The sequence below is a fragment of the Hordeum vulgare genome, chromosome 6H (genome assembly GCF_904849725.1).
Source record: "Hordeum vulgare subsp. vulgare chromosome 6H, MorexV3_pseudomolecules_assembly, whole genome shotgun sequence".
In the NCBI taxonomy this organism is placed as follows: domain Eukaryota; kingdom Viridiplantae; phylum Streptophyta; class Magnoliopsida; order Poales; family Poaceae; genus Hordeum; species Hordeum vulgare.
In genome coordinates this window covers 293,541,919-293,557,206 of record NC_058523.1, presented here as the reverse complement: position 1 = coordinate 293,557,206, position 15,288 = coordinate 293,541,919, and the positions used below count along the sequence as shown (strand labels likewise).

The 15,288-nt window shown below is 50.7% G+C and overlaps 1 protein-coding gene and 1 pseudogene across 3 annotated transcripts in view; one reads left to right on the top strand and one right to left on the bottom strand.

Moving 5' to 3' along the window:
- Positions 1 to 14,312, bottom strand: part of LOC123401275 (protein PHYLLO, chloroplastic) — a 44,767-nt gene extending 30,455 nt beyond the window's left edge. For all 3 annotated transcript variants that reach the window (XM_045095043.1, XM_045095045.1, XM_045095046.1), the window contains exons 1-3: positions 13,872 to 14,312; positions 13,405 to 13,604; positions 13,198 to 13,315 (exon numbers count right to left, since the gene is read on the bottom strand). In XM_045095043.1, coding sequence (XP_044950978.1) covers positions 13,198 to 13,315; positions 13,405 to 13,604; positions 13,872 to 14,240 — 687 coding nt within the window. In that variant the 5' untranslated portion in view covers positions 14,241 to 14,312. The remainder of the gene's footprint in view (positions 1 to 13,197; positions 13,316 to 13,404; positions 13,605 to 13,871) is intronic.
- A 47-nt stretch (positions 14,313 to 14,359) lies between these two features.
- LOC123405413 lies at positions 14,360 to 15,149 on the top strand (annotated as a pseudogene).
- The last annotated feature ends 139 nt before the right edge of the window (positions 15,150 to 15,288 follow it).

Sequence of the window (15,288 nt, the reverse complement as noted above, 5' to 3'; positions counted from 1 at the left end):
AACCACAATCCTTTACCCGGAGTCCCCTTCAAGTATCTCAGGATTCTGTGCACAATATGAAGATGCCCACTCATTGGTTCATGCATGTATCTGCTCACCACCCCCACAACATACGTAATGTCAGGCCTGGTACGACACAAGTGCAACAATCTCCCAACCAATTTCTGATAATCTTCCTTATTCACTAGCTCATCTGACCGTGTTGTCACTTGATGATTTTGTTCAACCGGAGTAGAGGCAACACGACACCCCATCATGCCCATGTCACTCAAGAGATCCAAGGTATATTTTTGTTGGCACATAGAGATTCCCTTCTCTGTTCGAGCCACTTCAATGCCAAGGAAGTATTTTAGGTTGCCTAAATCCTTTACCTCAAACTCCTTGCTCAGACGGCCCTTTAATCTCTCTATTTCCTCCTTATCATTTCCAGTGATAATAATTTCATCTACATAAACAGCAAGAATGCTGATTTTCCGATCAGAGTGCTTGTAGAACATTGTGTGATCATCGTTACACTGACCATACCCCATGCCACGGACAACATGTCTAAACCTATTGTAGGAACGGGAGGGAGAGAGGAGTACGGGAGGGAGAGAGGAGTACCTCCAACAGCTGTGTTTTTTGTGTGGCGGCTGGCTTAGGAACGGGATGGCTGGGAGCATCCTTTTTAGGTCAGTCCCACTACATGGGCCTGGGCCCTAAGAGATAACTTGTATGGGCTGGGCCATACCGGTTCAACAGTCCCCCTCAAGATGGGTGGTAGATATCTATCATTCCCATCTTGTGACATGCCAAGTTACAATCCTTTGTTCCCAGACCCTTTGTCAAACAATCTGCAAACTGCTGCCCAGAACTGACATGAGTAAGGCTGATGACCCCGGCATCAAGCTTCTCCTTAATGAAGAACCGATCAATTTCCACATGCTTTGTCCTATCATGTTGAACTGGGTTATTAGCGATGGCTATAGCTGACTGATTGTCACACCACACCTTCAAGGGCCCCTTCCTCAGAAGTTTCAACTTGCTCAGTAGGTACTTCACCCAGAGCATCTCACACAACCCTTGAGATAATGCTCTATACTCAGCTTCTGCTGTTGATCTAGACACAACCGGCTGTTTCTTGCTTCTCCATGATACCAAATTTCCTCCCACAAACACGCAGTAACCAGAAGTTGATCTTCTATCATCTTGACAACTGGCCCAGTCAGAGTCACTATAGCCATCCACCTCAAGATGTCCACTCTTCCCAAACCACAACCCTTTACCCGGAGTCCCCTTCAAATATCTCAGGATTCTGTGCACAATATCAAGATGCCCACTCCTTGGTTCATGCATGTATCTGCTCACCACCCCCGTAGCATACGTAATGTCAGGCCTGGTATGACACAAGTACAACAACCATCCAACCAGTTTCTGGTACTCTTCCTTATTCACTAGCTCTCCTGATTGTGCTGTCACTTGGTGATTTTGTTCAATCGGAGTAGGGGCAATACGACATCCCATCATGCCCACGTCACTCAAGAGATCCAAGGTGTATTTTCGTTGGCACAAAGAGATTCCCTTCTCTGTCCGAGCCACTTCAATGCCAAGAAAGTATTTTAGGTTACCCAAATCCTTTACCTCAAACTCCTTGCTCAAACAACCCTTCAATCTCTCTACTTCCTCCTCATCATCTCCAGTGATGATAATGTCATCCACATAAACAGCAACAATGGTGATCTTCCGATCAGAGTGCTTGTAGAACATCGTGTGGTCACCGTTACACTGACCATACCCCATACCACGGACAGCACGTCTGAACCTATCAAACCAGGCCCTTGGTGATTGCTTCAGTCCATACAAGGATTTCTTCAGCCTGCATACCTTCCCCGTAGTCTCTGAAGTACCAAAACCTGGTGGTATTTCCATGTACACTTCTTCTTGCAACTCACCATGCAAGAAGGCATTCTTGACATCTAATTGATGCAACTTCCACCCAAAGTTTGCAGCACAAGAGACCAATATCCTTACTGTGTTCATCTTTGCCACGAGAGCAAACGTCTCATCATAGTCAATTCCATAAGTTTGACTATATCCTCTGGCGACCAATCTGGCCTTATACCGTTCCACCTTCCCTTCAGGATTCTGCTTCACTGTATAGATCCACTTACAACTCACTGCTTTCTTTTCTGCTGGCGATGTGGTTAGCACCCATGTCTTGTTTTTCCTTAGTGCTTCCAACTCTTCTATCATCGCTTCACACCACCTCGAATCTTGCTTTGCAGCCTTCCAATCCTTTGGAATTGACACAGTTTGAAGGAAGGCAACAAACGCCTTATATGTGGGTGACAAAGCCTTATAAGACACAAAATTGCCAATATCAAGATCATCACAAGCATCATCCTTCGGTAGAGCCTTTCTTGCTACTTCACCCTTTCTTGCTGCTTCACGTGTAGCCTTTCGCAATGCAATGGGCAACTCCACTGTGTCAGATGAGCTCGTCTCACTATCTTGCTGCTCCCCCTGCACCCTTGCCTCATTGCCTTGCTGCTCCCCTTGCACTCTTGCCTCATTTCCTTGTTGCTCCCCCTGCACTCTTGCCTCATTTCCTTGTTGCTCCCCCTGCACTCTTGCCTCACTGCCTTGTTGCTCCCCTTGCACGTGTGGTTGCCGTCGAGAGTACACTAGGGTGTTCGTCTGCCATCGATCCCGAACAGGAACCCGAAGAGCACCAATCTTAAGTGTATCGACGGTTGGCTCGACAGGAACGTGCACATCATCATCAGTGAGAGTACTAACCGGAATTGTTCCCACTATTGGTTGGACCTGAACTTGCACATCATCATCAGTGAGAGTACTAACCGGAATTGTTCCCACTATTGGTTGGACCTGAACTTGCACATCATTAGCAGTGTTATTGCCCACAAAATCACCCTGAGTATGAGACACATCCTTCTCCCCCTCTTGACCATCGTGCACATGATGTAGGTGGTCAAGCTCTGCAAATAGCAGACTGAGATCAGTCGGCGTACCATAGAATGGCTCGGACTCCCTGAAGGTAACATCCATACTCACGAACCTGCGTTTTTCAGAGGGAGACCAACATTTATACCCCTGCTGACTAGAAGAGTATCCCAGGAAGACACACTTCACTGCCCGAGGATCAAGCTTTCCAACAGATGGTCGGTGATCACGAACAAAGCAAGTACTGCCAAACAACTTTGGGGAAACAACAAACTTATTATCTCCAATGAGCAACTCAGACGGAGATTTCATACCTAATATCCTGGAAGGTGTCCGGTTGATCAGGTACGTGGCTGTCATAACTGCTTCATCCCATAAGAACTTAGGCACATTCATGGTAAACATTAATGACCAAGCAACCTCAAGAATATGACGATTCTTCCTTTCGGCCACTCCATTCTGAGGTGGGGTGTCCGGACATGAAGTTTGATGAAGAATTCCTTGGTTAGCCATGAAATCCCCAAAAATATTGTTCACATACTCTGTACCATTGTCAGTCCTGAGCACGTTGACCTGCACCTGAAACTGGTTCTTTACAAGAGCATGGAAGTTCTGAAAACAGCTAAACACCTCATCCTTGTGACGCATCAAGTAAATCCAAGTCATACGAGAATAGCAGTCAATGAAGGTAACAAAATACTTCTTTCCATTCATTGACACTACTGGGCTAGTCCATACATCCGAATGAATGAGCATAAAAGGAGATATGCTCCTAAGCCCCTTACTCACATATGAGGCTCGTGTGTGTTTTGCATATTCGCAAGCATCACGTGTCAACTTGCCCTTGCCTATTCCACACATAACATCCGGAAAGATTCTACTCATCTTATCAAAAGATACATGACCCATTCTACAATGATGGATCATCGCCTGCTTCTCCTTGTCCTCCATGGTCGCAGCACACACTAAGTCCGGTTGCACCTCCTGGTCCATGTACCATAGCCCCCTACGCCTGGTGCCAGTCCCAACCGTCTGGCTCGTCTGTCGCTCCTGAATCAAGCAACCGAACTTGTCAAGGATCACACGACAGTCTATTTGATCAATGAGAGCACTGAAAGAGACCAAATTGACAGGAAAAGCTGGCACATGCAAAACTGACGATAAGGAGATGGCTGAAGTGCATTTGACTGTGCCAACCCCTACGACAGGCTGATTGGTACCATCGGCAGTTTGTATAGTGCCCTTGTGAGTAGGAGCATGCTTATGGTAAGACTCAAACACACAGGAATTACCCGCAACATGCTTAGATGCTCCAGAGTCTAAGACCCACTCTGAAGCACCCTCATTAGGAGTAAGAAATGCCTTCATCGAATTACCTTCATCAGTGGAGGCCAAGTGAGCAAAGTCTCCATAGGCAGCCTCATCAACTCCCTTGCCCTGTGACGTCCCAGTGTCCTCTTCAACTACCATATGCGCCCTGCCCCCTGAGTTTCCTGAGTAGCCACCTCTGCCCCTAGAAAGTTGACCCCCTGAGTTCCATGGGTATCCACCTCTGCCTCGAGCATACCTGCCTCTGCCAGTGCCCCCTCTGTTGTATCCCCTGCCTCTACCACGAGTTGGACATTCCCTCTTCCAATGACCTACCTCCCCACAAATATGACATGTGTTGGGATCTCCCCACTCCATGCGCTCAGTGACTGCAAATGTCGAAGCCGGCACAAACTTCACGTTTGCATGCTCAAGAGATAGCCTCACCTCCTCTTGAGACATTGCTGCAATAGTGTCCTCAATAGTTGGCAGGAGAGGTTGGTGCAACAGGGAAGCCCCCCTGCCATGAAAGCAACCTCTGAGGCCTTCCAACAGTTTCAGCACACGCCTGCGTGCAATCCACTTGCGCCCTGACTCGATGCACGCCGCATCATAGAGTTCCAGAGGATCACATTTATCCTGCTCTGCCCACAAAGCCTGCAGCTCTGCTACATATGCCATCACTGACATGTCATCGCCTTGGCGCAACTGACTGATCTTCCCCTCAATCTGAGCAATTAGCATGAAATTACCCTTGCCTGAGTATTGGGTGGATAGAGTCTTCCATATCTCGGCGGACGTGGATAGTCCCTCCACAGAGCGACCAATGGAGGGCACCACTGAGTTCAACAACCAGCCAACAAGCACAGAGTTTATGACCTTCCACTGCTTTCCCACCGCGGTAGTCTTGTCTCCGGGTTCATCAACCGCACCAAATAAGTGCCCATCAAGTTCCTTCTGTTCCACAGCCAGCAATGCCCTTCTGGACCAGCTCAAATAATTTGTGGCCCCCTCTAGCTTCATGTCCAGGGGTGACATTTCGAGCTTCTGAGCCACTTCCTGTCGAGGAACGATGGCCCCAGAGTTGGAGTTGGACTCCGCGAGGATCTTAGCGAGCTTCTCGAAAGCAACAACGAGAGCATTTGGTTCAGCCATCTTTGGTGTTCCAGCAGCACCACAGCCTCACTTCTTCTCCACAGCAGAACCAACACACAACAGCAAAAACAGCAACTCAGATGCACAGCAGCAGGAACAGCACAACAATAGCTCCATTAACAGCACAGCAGCAGCTCCAGGAACAGACCACCACCAGCACCTTCTCCTCTAGCAGCAGCACCCAGCTCCCGGTCTCCCCTGTAGTGCACACCACCACCAGCAACTGGAACCTCCTTCTCGGGCAAACAGCAGCAGCTGCAACCCCAGACTCCAGCAGCTGCCCTTCTTTCGCTTCCTCCTCTCTCCTTCTCCCTTCCACCTCCAGAAACACAGCAGAACAGAGAGAGATAAGAGAGCCGGGGCAGGAAGGAACCAGCACCAGCCGTCGCCCTGTCGCCCGCGCAGCCGCTTCTCCTCCTCGCGCGCGCGCACAGCCCGCGCACAGCCGCCTCCTCTCCAGCGCGCAGGGCCGCCGCCGATCCCCACCGAACCCCGCAGCCACGCCGGCCGGCGCCGCCGTCCGTCAGGCCTTGCCGGACCTGGCCTCTGATACCATGTAGGAACGGGAGGGAGAGAGGAGTACGAGAGGGAGAGAGGAGTACCTCCAGCAGCTGTGTTTTTTGTGTGGCGGCTGGCTTAGGAACGGGATGGCTGGGAGCATCCTTTTTAGGTCAGTCCCACTACATGGGCATGGGCCCTAAGAGATAACTTGTATGGGCAGGGCCATACCGGTTCAACACCTATCAAACCATGCCCTCGGTGATTGCTTCAATCCATACAAGGATTTCTTCAGCCTGCATACCTTCCCCGTGGTCTCTGAAGTACCAAAACCTGGTGGTATCTCCATGTACACTTCTTCTTGCAACTCACCATGCAAGAAGGCATTCTTGACATCTAATTGATGCAACTTCCACCCAAAGATTGCAGCACAAGAGGCCAATATCCTAATTGTGTTCATCTTTGCCACGGGCGCAAACGTTTGATCATAGTCAATTCCATAAGTTTGACTATATCCTCTGGCGACCAATCTGGCCTTGTACCGTTCCACCTTCCCCTCAGGATTCTGCTTCACTAGATCCACTTACAACTGACTGCTTTTTTTTTCTGCCGGCAATGTGGTTAGCACCCATGTCTTTTTTTTCTCAGTGCTTCCAACTCTTCTATCATCGCTTCACGCCACTTTGGATCTTGCTTTGCAGCCTTCCAATCCTTTGGGATTGACACAGTTTGAAGGGAGGCGACAAACGCCTTTTATGAGGGTGACAAGGCCTTATAAGACAAAAATTTCCAATATCAAGGTCATCACAAGCATCATCCATTGGTAGAGCCTTCCTTGCTACTTCACCCTTCCTTGTTGCTTCACGTGTAGCCTTTCGCAAGGCAATGGGCAGCTCCACTGTGTCAGATGAGCTTGCCTCACTGCCTTGCTGCTCCCCCTGTGCTCTTGCCTCACTGCCTTGCTGCTCCCCCTACACTTGTGGTTGCCGTCGAGAGTACACCAGGGTATTCGTCTGCCATCGATCCCGAACAGGAACCTGGAGAGCACCAATCTGAAGTGTATCGACAGTTGGTTCGCCATGAACCTGCATATCATCATGAGTGAGAGTACTAACCGGAACTGTGCCCACTATTGGTTGGACCTGAACCTGCACATCATTATCAGTGTTAATGTCGACCGAATCACCATGAGTATGAGACACCTCGTTCTCCCCCTCTTGACCATCATGCATAAGGTGTAGGTGGTCAAGCTCTGCAAACAGCAGACTGAGATCAATCGGCTCACCATAGAATGGCTCAGACTCCCTAAAGGTACCATCCATACTTACAAACTTGTGTTTTTCAGAGGGACACCAACATTTATACCCCTGGTGACTAGGAGAGTATCCCAGAAAGACACACTTCACTGCTCGAGGATCAAGCTTGTCAATAGATGGTCGGTGATCACGAACAAAGCAGGTACTGCCAAACAACTTTGGGGGAACAACAAACTTATTATCTCCAACGAGTAACTCAAACGGAGATTTCATGCCTAGTATCCTGGAAGGTGTCCGGTTGATCATGTATGTGGCTGTCATAACTGCTTCATCCCACAAGAACTTAGGCACATTCATGGTAAACATCAACGACCGAGCAACCTCAAGAATATGACGATTCTTCCTTTCGGCCACTCCATCCTAAGGGGGTGTGTCCGGACATGAAGTTTGATGAAGAATCCCTTGGTCAGCCATGAAAGCCCCAAAATTGTTGTTCACATACTCTGTGCCGTTGTCAGTCCTAAGCACCTTGACCTGCACCTGAAACTGGTTCTTTACAAGTGCATGGAAGTTTTGAAAACAGCTAAACACCTCATCCTTGTGACGCATCAAGTAAATCCAAGTCATACGAGAATAGCAGTCAATAAAGGTAGCAAAATACTTCTTTCCATTCATTGACACTACTGGGCAGTGGCGAATCTAGGATTTTAGATTAGGGTATGCCGGTCAAAAAAAATTCACACACGATAAGACTTAAAGTCATGGATTAAGATGAGACCATCCACTAAATACAATATAAATAGTTCAAAAATCATACTAATAATTAAAATATCGGTATACATGCGAACTAGAGACTTACAATGCTATTTTTGTGACTATTTTATTCGACGCTTTCGAAGGGACATAAATGTCTTGATAATATCATCTTCATCAACTTGAAAGAAAATATCCCGTTCAATAAAAGTGACTAGACAATCATCCAAAAGACTATCTCCCATCTTACTTCGTAACTTTGTTTTCACTAAAACCATTGCAGAAAATACCCTTCCAACATTTGCTATTGCCACTGGTAGAAGCAATACCAATTTGAGGAGCTCATAAACCAAATCATACACTTTGTGCCTTTTTATTTGAACGCCAAGATCGCCGAGATCGCGCCAAGATCAATAGTCCTGCGACCGTGTGGCTGAGAACCTGTAATATCTATTGCAACAACAGCAATCAATCCACAATCAAGCGCAGAAGGCGGCCAATAGTCCTGCGTGTACTGATTATTGAACGCCAAGATCGCCGAAGTGACAAACGGTGCGAGCCAGGCGGCTGGCTGATCAATCAGACGATTCAGACGGGCCAGGCGGACCCTAACCCTGCAACACTCCGTCAGGAGGAGGAGGCCGTGGCGACCGTGTGGGCGTCACTTTCGAACCGTCGGCGTCGCACGAGGATGAGATGATGAGGCGCACGCTGCTGATGAACCGTCGGCGCCTCGGCGGCTCGGTGGTGCCTTGAGCCCTCGATCCAATTGGCGTCGGACTCGGCTCCCCTCTCCAATCGCTAGCATGGGCCGCGTGGGCGTGGCCTGTGGCCACATGGGCTTGATCCAAGTGTTTTATTTTTATTTTACTGTAAACTTACAGTAATTTCAGGGTATGCTGGGGCATACCTGGCATACCCTGTAGCTCCGCCCCTGCTACTGGGCTAGTCCATACATCCGAATGAATAAGCATAAAAGGAGATATGATCCTAAGCTCCTTACTCACATATGGGGCTCGTGTGTGTTTTGCATATTCGCAAGCATCACATGTCAACTTGCCCTTGCCTATTCCACACATAACATCCGGAAATATTCTACTCATCTTATCAAAAGATACATCCCCATCCCGCAGTTATGTGATGGATCATCACCTGCTTCTCCTTGTCCTCCATGGTCACAGCATACACCAAGTCAGGTTGCACCTCATGGTCCATGTACCAGAGCCCCCTACGCCTGGTGCCAGTCCCAACCGTCTGGCTCGTCAGTCGCTCATGAATCAAGCAACCGAACTTGTCAAGGATCACACGACAGTCTATTTGATCAATGAGAGCACTGAAAGAGACCAAATTGACAGGAAAAGCTAGCACATGTAAGACTGATGATAACGAAATAGTTGAAGTGCACTTGACTGTGCCAACCCCTACGACAGGCTGATTTGTACCATCAGCAGTTTGGATAGTGCCCTTGTGAGTAGGAGGATGCTTATTGTAAGACTCAAAACACACATGAATTACCCGCAACATGCTTAGATGCTCCAGAGTCAAGGACCCACTCTGAAGCATCCACATTAGGAGTAAGAGATGCCTTTGTCGGATTACCTTCATCAATGGAGGCCCAATGTGTAAAGTCTCCATAGGCAGCCTCATCAACTTCCTCGCACTTTGACTTTGCAGTGTCCCCGTCAACTACCATATGTGCCCTCTGGGCCTTGAGTTTCCTGAGTGGCCACCTCTGCCCCTAGAAAATTGACCCCCCCCCCCCCTGAGGTCCCTAGGTATCCACCTCTGCCTCTATCATGCCTGCCTCTGCCAGTTTCCCCTCTGTAATATCCCCTGCCTCTACCACGAGTTGGACATTCCCTCTTCCAGTGACCTACCTCCCCACAGATATGACATTTGTTGGGATCTCCCCACTCCATGCGCTCAGTGACTATGAATGTCGAAGTCGACACAGCCTTCATGTCTGCATGCTCAAGAGATAGCCTCACCTCCTCTCGAGACATTGTTGCGATAGTCTCCTCAACAGTTGGCAGGAGAGGTTGGTGCAACAAGGATGCCGCCCTGCCATGGAAGCAACCTCTAAGCCCTTCCAACAGTTTCAGCACACGCCTGCGTGTAATCCACTTGCGCCCTGACTCGATGCAAGCCACATCATAGAGTTCCAGAGGATCGCAGTTATCCTGCTCCGCATATAGAGCCTGCAACTCTGCCACATATGCCATCACTGACATGTTGTCACCTTGGCGCAGCCGGCTGATCTTCCCCTCAATCTGAGCAATTAGCATGAAATTACCCTTGCCAAAGTATTGGGTGGATAGAGTCTTCCATATCTCGGCAGACGAGGATAATCCCTCCACGGAGCGTCCAATGGAGGGCACCACTGAGTTCAACAACCAGCCAACAAGCACGGAGTTTATGACCTTCCACCGCTTCCCCTCCGCGGTAGTCTTGTCTCCGGGTTCATCAACCACACCCAATAAGTGACCATCAAGTTCCTTCTGTTCGACAGCCAGCAATGCCCTCCGGGACCAACTCAAATAATTTGTGGCCACCTCTAGCTTCATGTCCAAAGGTGACATTTCGAGCTTTTGAGCCACTTCCTGTCAAGGAACGATGGCCCCAAAGTTGGACTCCGCAAGGATCTTAGCTAGCTTCTTGAAAGCCGCAGTGAGAGCATTTGATTCACTCATCTTTGGTTGGGATAATCAGCAGCAGCAAGCAGCTTCAGCCGCAACGAGCAGCTTCAGCAGCAAAGACACAGCAGTGCAGACCACCACCAGCACCTTCTCCTCTAGCAGCAGCACCCAGCTCCCAGTCTCCTTCTCCTCAAACGACAGCAGCTGCAATTCTTCTCCTCCTCAACCAGCTACAGCAGCCCCCTTGTCCTTCTCAAACTGCAGCAGCAGAAGCAAACTCGCTTCAGGGAGCAACAGCCTCCTCTCTCCACCTCCTTCTTTCCAATCAGCAGAGCAGCAGCAGCCCTCAACACCAATCAGCAGTAGCACCGCCACCACCAGCAACAGCAGCTGCAACCTCATGATGCGGCCACAACAGCAGACTCCAGCAGCTGCCCTTCTTTCTCTTCCTCCTCTCTCCTTCTCCCTTCCACCTCCAGAAACACAGCAGAACAGAGAGAGATAAGAGAGCCAGGGCAGGAAGTGGCAGGAAGGAACCAGCACCAGCCGGCGCCCTGTCGCCCGCGCAGGCGCTTCTCCTCCTCGTGCACACGCAGAGCCTGCGCACAGCCGCCTCTTCTCCAGCGTGCAGGGCCGCCGTCGATCCCCATCGGACCCCGCCGCCTCGCCGGCCGGTGCCGCCGTCCGTCTCGCCGAACCTGGCCTCTGATACCATGTAGAGTACGAGAGGAGAGCCGAACCTGGTTGCTCGGGTGAGTCTGTGTGTGTGGCGGCTGCACCTCTGGGAGGGACTGGGAGAACCCCTTTCTAGGTCACACAAGGACTGGGCCTTGTGGGCTTAAGTGAGATGGGCCAGACAGCCCATACCGGTTCAACACCTATCAACCAACTATCCCAAAAGATCGATATGATAGGAAAAGGAGATGTGATATACTTAACAACCCCCCCCCCCCCCTCCCTTTCTTCAGACGTGGATATGGAATGATCAACACCTCCCCCCACGCCCGACGTGGACGAGGATAAATGATTGGGGGAAATGCGGGTACTAAGACTTGAAGTCAAGACCTCAGTTCTGATACCATGTTAGATATTCCTGTCAACCAACTATCCCAAAAGACCGATCTGATAGGTAGAGGAGATATAATATACTTAACAGGCTCAGCCTGCCCATCTTCTGCACACATGAGTAGGCCTTAGTAGGAACTCTGTCAGATCGCAGATTTATCCTGACCTCTGTCAATTGTAGTCTTGGTCTGAAGGGGATGCATTCAGGCATGTGAGTGTGCTTGAGCATCCACCTTTTAATCACGGACAAGAGATCAAGTAATATCTAATCATAGTACCATAGCTGCCAGAAATCCAGGTCGATCGGGTCGAGGAACGGGGTCGCGGGACGAGGATCGTGAGGGCTGAAATCGAGGGTCAAAGAGGGCTACTCTTCTTCGGGACGCTATATTGGGTCGCGGGACGCGGCCCCGTTAAAGCTGGGTCAAAAAATCCGGGTTGATATATTGCTGACCCCGTCTTTCCCTCCCCTAAAGATTAGGATATGTCGTGATACTTTCCTCTTTTACATTAGATTGTCATCATCAACAAAATTATGGGTCCATAACTCAGCCATAAGTCAGCTGACGACTGACACGGCGTGATTTTCTCAACTACAATTTTTTCTCCTTCACATGAAGCCTTCTGCGCACTACCGTCTTCATTCCTTCGTTAGCAAAGCTCCAACAAACTAGTTAGTCCCGTTTCTAAAAAAACAAACTAGTCAGCCATGGATCCATCTCCAAGCTTTCAGCCGCCCAGCACAATATCCCTCTTCCAGCGTCGGATTCTCGAGTGGGTAGCCGATCTCGTTCGGTGTATGGAAGGAGTGTCGAACCAGGCTAAGCTCATCACTAGGTTAGACTGCATATTTTCTGTTGTAATAAGGCGTGCATGTTGGTACTGTCAACGGCACGCATGTAGACAGGTTCAGGGAGTGCTGAATACACGTCCCTGTTTTCCCTCTGTTTTGATCTGTTCTCCCGGTGGTTTAGCGCATGACTCGCAGCTGTGGGATGGCGCAGCGATGTGCGAATCGTGAGCGGACTAGCCAGGAGTTAGTTAGCAAGTTTGTTAAGGCCTTTGTAATCGCAGAAATACAGGGCGATGAAATAACAGAAAACAGTCGCAGTGTCTAGCGACAGAAAAACTCTCTCTCGCGCGCTCTGTGTTCTAGCTCGTCTGATCTCGCTGGTTTGACAACTACAAGGAGTGGGACAGGAGAGGCCGTATACTGCAACAAATCCACAGCCGGCACCGGCACGCAAGTGACGGATCGCCCTTATGCCCTCGTAACTGGTAAGCATCAATTCCTCAACTGAATACTGATTTGAATCAGGACCCATCGATCATGGTTGTGACCCGTCCAGCGACCCAGCTCAACCCTCCCTCGTCCCCGACCCTCGATCCGGGTCGATCGACCCCGGGTCAGGGATCGCACCCTCGACCCGCGAACCCGGCTACTATGAGTCATACACATAATATCACATAACTTGCTAGTGCAGGATTTTTCTGCTGAGTTTCAAATGACTTCTACGTGAAATGCGTATCTCACACCAAGCTAATAAGAATTCTGCTACCCACGGAAAATCGCAGATTATTACCTGAGGAATAAAGAAGTAAAATGAACCAGCTTTCTCCTCTATTGACAATAGTTCCTTGTTATACTTCATGCCAATTGCTCCATAAGCTCCCATCAAGTCTGAACCAACTGAAATATATCTGCAGGAACAAAAATGTCTAATTTGGTTAGAAAAAGTGTCTAATGCTTCGCGAAAGGAAGCATCTGTGCACGAGAACGGGAGAGACACCTTGATATTATATCATATCCATCTTTTACTTGAGAAGAGGAACCATGCAAGCAAAGTGCAGAACCAACACCAGATATTTCAAGTTGAACTGACGGATTGGAGCTTAGCTTCCTTGATAGGTAGAACTGAGGGAACAATGATGATCTCCTAAACTGAGAGCATAACCATTTGAGCGCCTTCGTACTGGGTGGAACAAGTACCTGCAGCATTTGTGTGTTCAATTAATCTTCTCCTCCAGGTCTGCTGCATCATGGAGGTGAAGGAAAATCGACCAGGTTCACAATGCTGGTAAACGTAGTTAGGGACTAGGGAGAATACTACGTGTAATCTTTCAACCTCACAAACTTCCTAATCAATCAAAATGCAGCGCTGCTCTTGACCGAATCGGCTAGTAAGTTCCAAGAACACTACAGGTAGCAACCGCGCCTAAGCCTATGTTTCAGTAACACAAACTTGCGCCCGCTCACCTCGAACCGGATCACGCCGCTCTCGGCGGCAGGCGGGCTGGCCTTCACCTCCTCGGCGGCCCGCCGCAGTGCGGCAATGCCGTCAACGAGGGTGAGCGCCGGCGGGAGCCTCCGAGTAAATGAGACGTCCACGGGAAGGTCACGGTCGCCGATATCATTCACCTCGTCGACGTCGATCACGATGCCCGTTCGCCTCCCGGCGACGACGTGGAAGAGGTGGAGTGGTAGGCCACTGCCACCGCGGCATTGGCGGCGCTTGTGGTGTTTGTGGAGGCAGTAGCGACGGAGAGGGGAGACGACAAATTGGCGGGGGTTCGGGACGGGGAGGAAGGAGAGGGGTGAGCCCGGAGAAAGGGAGACGGCGAGCATTTCCGCGACGAGGAGAAGGCGATTGGCCGTGGCGTGGCAATCCGGGTGCGCGATTTAGAGGAGGGATAAGAGCATCTGTATACTATCTACATCTGCTATCTACTCCCTTAAGTGACGCGATGGCGTATTTGTAAAAAAGCCCTTTCCATTTTACTTAACCACGAACAAGTCCTCCCACCTCCGCAGTCACTCCTCTCCTCCCTCACCTTGCCTCGCTCCTCCCTCACCTTGCCTCGCCTCACGCTTCACCTCCAGCGCTCGGTGGCAGAAAAAGCGTCGATTTTTCGACGCATCCGGTGGCACAAGTGCCGGATCCGGTGGTGGCGTTGTAGATCCGGTGGCGGGGAAGCTCGATCCGTGACCCGAAGCAGGGGCGGCGCGTCTGGCTTGGCACCTTCGACACTGCCGAGGAGGCCAAGTCCGTCTATGACTCCGTGGTGGTCCGCCTCCGTGGCCCGGGGGCAGTCAGCAACGCCATCGCCCGCTCCCCCTCGCCGCCCCTCTCCACCGTAACGGCGTCTGTTCCGTCGCCGTCGACATCCGCGGGCTCTCCCCCGTTGCCGTCCACCACGGCGGTCTCTCCTCCATCGCTCTTCGCCACGGCGGCCTTTCCCCCGGCGCCCTCCACCACGGCGGCCTCTCCCCCGGCGCCCTCCACCACGGCGGCCTCTCCCCCGGCGCCCTCCACCACGGCGGCCTCTCCTACGTCGCCCTCCACCATGGCGGCCTCTCCCCCGTCGCCCTCCACCACGGCGGCCTCTCAGTCGGCGGCGACCACCAGCTGGTCCTTGGTGAACGCGGACGAGGAGGTGACGGCAGCGTGCGGTTCTGAACAACCTGATGCAGTTCTGCCTCCCCGCGACGTGCACCAGCAGGTGGGACCCCTTGGCGGACTTCGTGGAGCTTGCGGTACCGCCGCAGCGCCTCCGGGAAGCCGGCGCACGGCCGCCCGTCCCCGTAGAAGCTGAAGACGCCCTGGTCGTGCGTGGACGCTGGCGGCAGGCAGACGAATGAGATCGCCACCAGTTAAGTTGATCGTAAGGCAGTT